The sequence below is a fragment of the Nuphar pumila genome, unplaced genomic scaffold (assembly GCF_984573655.1).
Source record: "Nuphar pumila unplaced genomic scaffold, dmNupPumi1.hap1.1 HAP1_SCAFFOLD_1445, whole genome shotgun sequence".
NCBI lineage: Eukaryota > Viridiplantae > Streptophyta > Magnoliopsida > Nymphaeales > Nymphaeaceae > Nuphar > Nuphar pumila.
In genome coordinates this window covers 13,855-19,783 of record NW_028323678.1, presented here as the reverse complement: position 1 = coordinate 19,783, position 5,929 = coordinate 13,855, and the positions used below count along the sequence as shown (strand labels likewise).

The following is a 5,929-nucleotide window of genomic DNA, read 5'->3' as shown; positions in this document are numbered from 1 at the left end:
AGCCCAAGCTACAGAAGTGTCAATATGTAGCCATACACTGAAATTGTTGTAAGTGCGCCTTCACATTTCCGTTTATGCAGAAGAAGTATGAAGTTTGGCGTTGCATGAAATTGGGTCCTGATGGCGGATTCAAAATTTAGACGTCGCAGGGGGACGTGCCCTCCCCCTTAGCCCCTGGATCAGAAAAGGGGGGCTCTAGCACCTTTTGCCTCAATGAACATGTGCAACGCAAAGCGTTGCGCAGCGCCCAGGTGGCCTTGTCGCTTGAGACATGAGGAAAGTGCAAAACAAAGCTCACTAGTTGCATTGCGCAAAGAGGCAATGTACTTTCAGCGAGCGTGACGAAAGCCACCTTGAGGGCCAACGTGGTTGCGAGCAGTTGAAACAATCAGCGCAGTTGTTTGGGACGCAAATGCGAATGCGCGCGTACTAGAGCGTGCGCCTTGGGCAGGATTTGCGCAGCCAGGGGATGTGCTTTCGCCGTTACTCCCTGGCTCAGGAAAGGGGTCCACGGGGGATACTTCCTCCAGTCCTTCTCGAATGTCTAATACATACTTCGTCGATGGCCAAGCCTCGTTGCCGATTCTAGCGCCATGCAGCTCTGCCATAAGGTCGGTAAGTTCGCCGGGACCCATTGACATTGTTTTGGTTGATGGCAACCATTGTGTCGTTAAGTATGTACTTGTCTCGTGTGCGACACAGCCATTTCCTTAATATGGCTGGAAATCACACTGTTGGCGGGGAGCCACAATGTCGCTTCAAATCCCCCCTTGGGTCATCCCCACTTCTCAGCTCATAACACGGGTGGTAAGGGGTGAAATTCATTGTTCAACAAAAACACCCTCCAGGGAGGGTGTTTCCTCTCCTGTCAAAACAAGTGTGATATCAACAAAGCATCACCACTTCCCCGTTCTAGGCATTAAGGACCTCCTGGGCCTAGGTAAAGACAGGGGGGAGCAATGATGATATTCGACAATTGGGATGTTTGACAAAACACCCTCCAGGGAGGGTGCTTGTTTCCCTATAGGTGATCACCGCCACCATCCACTCCACCCCGACCCAACACCAAGCACCCATGCCACTGCATTTGCTGCGCGATGCAGCCGCTGGCGAACTGGTTCTTCTGCGAGGCATCGCCAACGCAGCGAGCATGTCCCTCCCAGCCGACGCCACGGACGAGAAGATCGCGACCAAACGCCTAGCGACCACCTTCCAACTGAAACACGTCGACTATGTGAAAAACCGAACCAGCCCCTTGCCCTTCGTTTGCATTGCTCACTCTCGCGAGTAACGAAGAATGGGACTACTCTCTATTCTCAGATTCTGGCATCGACCTCCTCATACACTCTCTCCTCCACGTTCACTTAGTCGTACCAATCATCAACTTGAACCACCAACTGCATGAACGCCTTGGCGGTGTTGCGGTCCTTCTCACGGTGATCGTACCTCCCGATCACGCATACATCACCGGCACCATCATCCGGCGCCAGCAGCTACCCCATGCCAGCAGCTACCAAACTCCGAGTGGACGCGTCCGGCGACAGCATAGCTGCCCACATGCAGTTTTCCAAACAACTTGTTCTTCAGGACATCGAGCACTTCATTGTTCCCAACTATTCATCAGTCCAGCTTTCGGTCGATCAGTTTGCGGGACGGCTGGCAGGCAGTGACTGGGGCACCAATCTGCAACAGCAACCCACACCGGTCGGACAAGAACGAGCCACACGCTTCATCTTCTTCGCCAATATTCCCGGCCTATGGTCGATCTTGCCGACCCCCACCTTCACAGGCGCCCGCGCTGGCTTCCAGATCCAGCTAGATGCCGCACCTCGAGTGGACCGCCGCACACGTGCCGGATGGCACCTGAGCGACAACCATGGTTTCTTTCAACAGTTCCGGGCACCCACAGACCGCACCCACGAAATGCCGCTAGTGAATTTGCTGCGCTGCCAGTCGCCGACAACGCTGCGCGCTTAGCAGCCCTCAACCGCACACGTGCAGCCCCAATCCTCACCCCTCGCACACGCACCCTCCCACCGCCAGCCCTGTACATCCCGTTCCCCGCGGTCCTCGTAAACCCCGCGAACCCCGCAGCCGTCGCCAACCCCGCAAACCTGGCCAACCCGGCTATCGCTGAGGAACACCCCCACAACGGAACCGGTCGAGGGTGCCGAGGCCGTGGTGCCGACTCTTCATCTTGGCGCGGCCTGCCCCCACCTCCGCGACTGCCTCTGCGCGAGCACGCCAGCCCCCCCGCCAAAGCACCGGTGAACCCTGGGCAGTGGCTAGCTGTGAGACGACTTGCTATGCTTCTCCGAAAGTGCCTTCACGATGGCAAGCCCTTGCTTTTGAGCCGCAGAAATCATGTGCTGCACCATTGCCATATCCATGGCAGTTGAGCCAGTCTTCTGGACCCCACAAACTTGGCCCTGCGCGTTGACAGCCACCACAAGGCGGCCATCAGCTGCGGCTTCCTCTATGCTGGTGCATCCCAGCAGTACACGCTTCCCTATCTGCATTCAGTCCTCGTATCAGGCAGCGCAAACTGGTGCGAGAGCACTATCTCAAGATAGATAGCTCGATGCTGCCACATTTGAAGCTACACAGCAGGAATTTCAGAAGTCCGTACACCTGACCGAAAATGATGGCAATAGGCAGTCAAGAAGCTCACAAACCACGATCGGCCACGTCGAGGACAACAGGCAGCCAAGAAATCAACACACCTAAGCCTGTCCACAAGCAATCATTTGGTTTTCCTGAATCAGTGCAAGTGAGCAGGATTATTCACACAACAACTAGCATCCCACGGCACTTCAGGCGAACAGGCCGAGCCTCGGGCGCGTCTCAGCCTTGAAGCAAAGCTGAGAGGCACTTGCTGGAGTGGCCAACTTCGCCTCCGATGCCACATCATCAGCGAATCATTGATTTTTGCGCTTACTCATCTCAACAGGCAATAGACACATATTGCCTGTTGAGATGATGCTTATGTAAACTAATAAATCAATCAAGCAAGCGCCGTGGGCACAGCATGAAGGGGCATGTCACACCTGGCAAACACCGAGGGCGACAGGAAGCCGCGAAACATCGAGGCGTGCTCCCGCCATTGGGTCGTCGTCCACCTCGAGGTCAGCAACGGTGGCGTCTTCGATGTTGTCGGCCACGGAGATACCTGGTAATTGCGTATCCATGAGTGCAGCCCACACGGCTATGCTCAGAGCGTCCAGCAGGCTGCCACCGACTCCAAGCACGATGCAGTCCACGTACACGGACCAGCAGCTGCGCCCGCCGATGAGTGAGAGCGCTTGCAGGTCAATGCCAGCACCCTTAGCTTGCCGGCCGAACATGATGCGCTGCAGTTTGGAGGCGAGATCTGTGCTGAGGTCATCCAGTTCTCGCGCCTGCGGTGTCTCGTCGCGTCAGCTGTCAGCTGTGATAGCATTACATTTCATGTGAGGCTGACCGACTGGCCATGGTACTTCTGTTGGGTTATCTGGCTGATAATATATATTTTTGAACGATCTGAATGCTGTCTTGGTTGTTTATTGACTATGTCCTGCCAATATCAATGCGATGTAATGATGTGGATCTTGCTTGCCCCGACCGCTGACGTTCACTGAGCTGTTGTGTCTCAAGCGCGATTGCTTGCTTGCTTTCGGCCTGCGCCCTCTAGCCCTTTCTTGTATCTGTCCCATGTGATGACGGCGATCATCAGCAAGATTGCACCAAGATAAATGTCACACACACCGTATAGCTCGTATCTATTCTCTCTTATCTCGAGATACCTGTGCGGGGTAGCGATGCATCTTTCTACAAGACTACCTCATCCACATGGGCAATCAGATCATGAACCACGGCATGACACGAAGCATGCCGTGCTGGTGAGCTTCGAAGGGGAGCAAGAGGCGCACATCACTGCCTGGTGCTGCACATGCCGATACCTCAACACCAACACACACTCTCCCTTCGTCAGGCAAGTGACGGTCCGGACACTCCACCTCTGCCTGCAACAACAGAAGAACGGCGTGGTCATCAGCAAGGGAAATGTGGAACACTGTTTCGAAAGATGCCATGATGACTCGCTCCCCTAACCCCTCACGGTACTTGTTCGCAATTGGTCTTTCGCCAGTGTTTAATCTTAACAGAGACTCACCGTCAAATTAGGGCTGCATTCCCAAACAACGCGACTCTGCGAAAGCATCTCGTGAGATGAAGATGACATCAGCAGGTCCAGACGCTTGAGACTGGAGGCGTTGTGATGTATCTTTTCACAACAGTACCACATGCACATGGACATTGGCAACTTCGAGTACTACTTGAGGATATTTCATGGGGATGGACATACGGTCAATCCCCGCCTTGGCAAATGGCAGCCAGAGGGGATCCTGCGCCTAGATGCTAGATGGAGGTATGCAGCATCCCCAAATGAAAACGCTGCTATGAAGGCAACTCTGAGTGCCAATTGTAGCAAAGATGAATGTGAAGGTGAAGGGTTTGATGCTTTCGGCCTGTGTCAACTAACTCTTGCTGTTCTCTATACATCTGATGTGATGATGGTTGGATCGATGACGATCTGCAAGTCCCCTGATGTCAAGGCCAGAAAACCAAGTGACGCTGCATTGTTGCAGTGTGAAGAAGCCGTAGGGTATTTTGAGTAATGGACGCAGTGTGGTGTTTGTACCAGTCCTGTAATACCTGTGGCATGGGATCGTCTGACGATCCCCCAGCACCACCTGTGCCAAACGAGGCATGTGCCCTGTAAATGTCACTCACGATGCCTGGTGCTTCCAAGCATCGCGTCATGATTAAGAGAAATGTGCGTGAACAGGTATTGTATTTGTGTACTGCCAGTTCTCAAATGCAGGCACACACAGGGCTGCGAGCTGCAGTCATTATGTTGCAGGCATTCCAGAGACATCGAATTGGCAGACACAGCTTCAAGCATCATTGCATTCAATACGTTCAAAGTACCGTTAACATTTCCTGTGGTGAATCCAAACGTTACACAGAGAACCGCACCTTCACGCCTACCAGCACATATGAGGAACCTAAACGCACTTGGGCTGATCCCAAAGTTTGCGCAATTGCACCCACGTTCAACTCAATCGATAAATATTCATCTTGTGTTCTGCCATCAAGTCTACACCCCAAAGCTGCAGCCTTGCGAGCCGTATCAACCTCGGATTGGCCAACCCGTCCCAGCATCACAGATGGTATCTCGTCAAGGCATCAGAAAACGATGTATTCTGGTTCTCTGGTGTTGGACTCAAAACCTGGGCGCGCGTTGCACGAAACGTCAATCACCTGGGACCGCTGAGCTGCATCAGGACACAGCGAACAGCCATTCCACACATCAAGCGGGATGACAGAAGGGGGGGGTCTATCAACGGCATGGAGCGTAGGTTGCACGCATGGCCCCCGTGAATGCATGTCTACACCCTAGACTAGGGTAACTCAGCTTCATCGATAGGTACGAGCTATCTGCCACAAGCTTCCAGTCTCCCGTGAGTCCTCAAGCGTGCATTGGAGCCCATGGATGACGACGCTTGAAGATAGAAGTGCAAACGTACGCGAGGCTATCCATGCGCTGACTGATTTGCTCCAGCTTGTTCCCATATCCTCTCAGGCAGGCGCTAAAACGCAAGCACCTTTCACGGCACACGATATATTTCAAGCTGCATAGCCCTCTGTAGTGAGAATGTCGCGTATGCTTGCGTTTGAGAGCTAGTGATCTAGCGAGTCGGGCGCAAATGCTGTTTGTGTAGGTGTAAGCGCAAAGTATGCCAAAGGTACGGATCTCTGAGCTTAATTTGCAGGCTCTGTCGGCTTGAGTAATAAGAAGCTCACACCTAGCGCATGTGCATCAACTTTGCGTATGTTTCCGTACACCTTTATGTTGGTCGCCTTTGTCGAGTGCCGATGCGGGTCATCA

General features: G+C 53.4%; 1 protein-coding gene across 1 annotated transcript; it reads right to left on the bottom strand.

Moving 5' to 3' along the window:
* Positions 1-2,285: 2,285 nt before the first annotated feature.
* Positions 2,286-3,344, bottom strand: LOC149809291 (uncharacterized). The gene is made up of 2 exons (XM_089994913.1): positions 3,048-3,344; positions 2,286-2,513 (listed from the first exon to the last, which is right to left on the bottom strand). The coding sequence occupies exons 1-2, from the start codon at positions 3,342-3,344 to the stop codon at positions 2,286-2,288; spliced, it is 525 nt and encodes a 174-aa protein (XP_089851039.1).
* Positions 3,345-5,929: the final 2,585 nt, after the last annotated feature.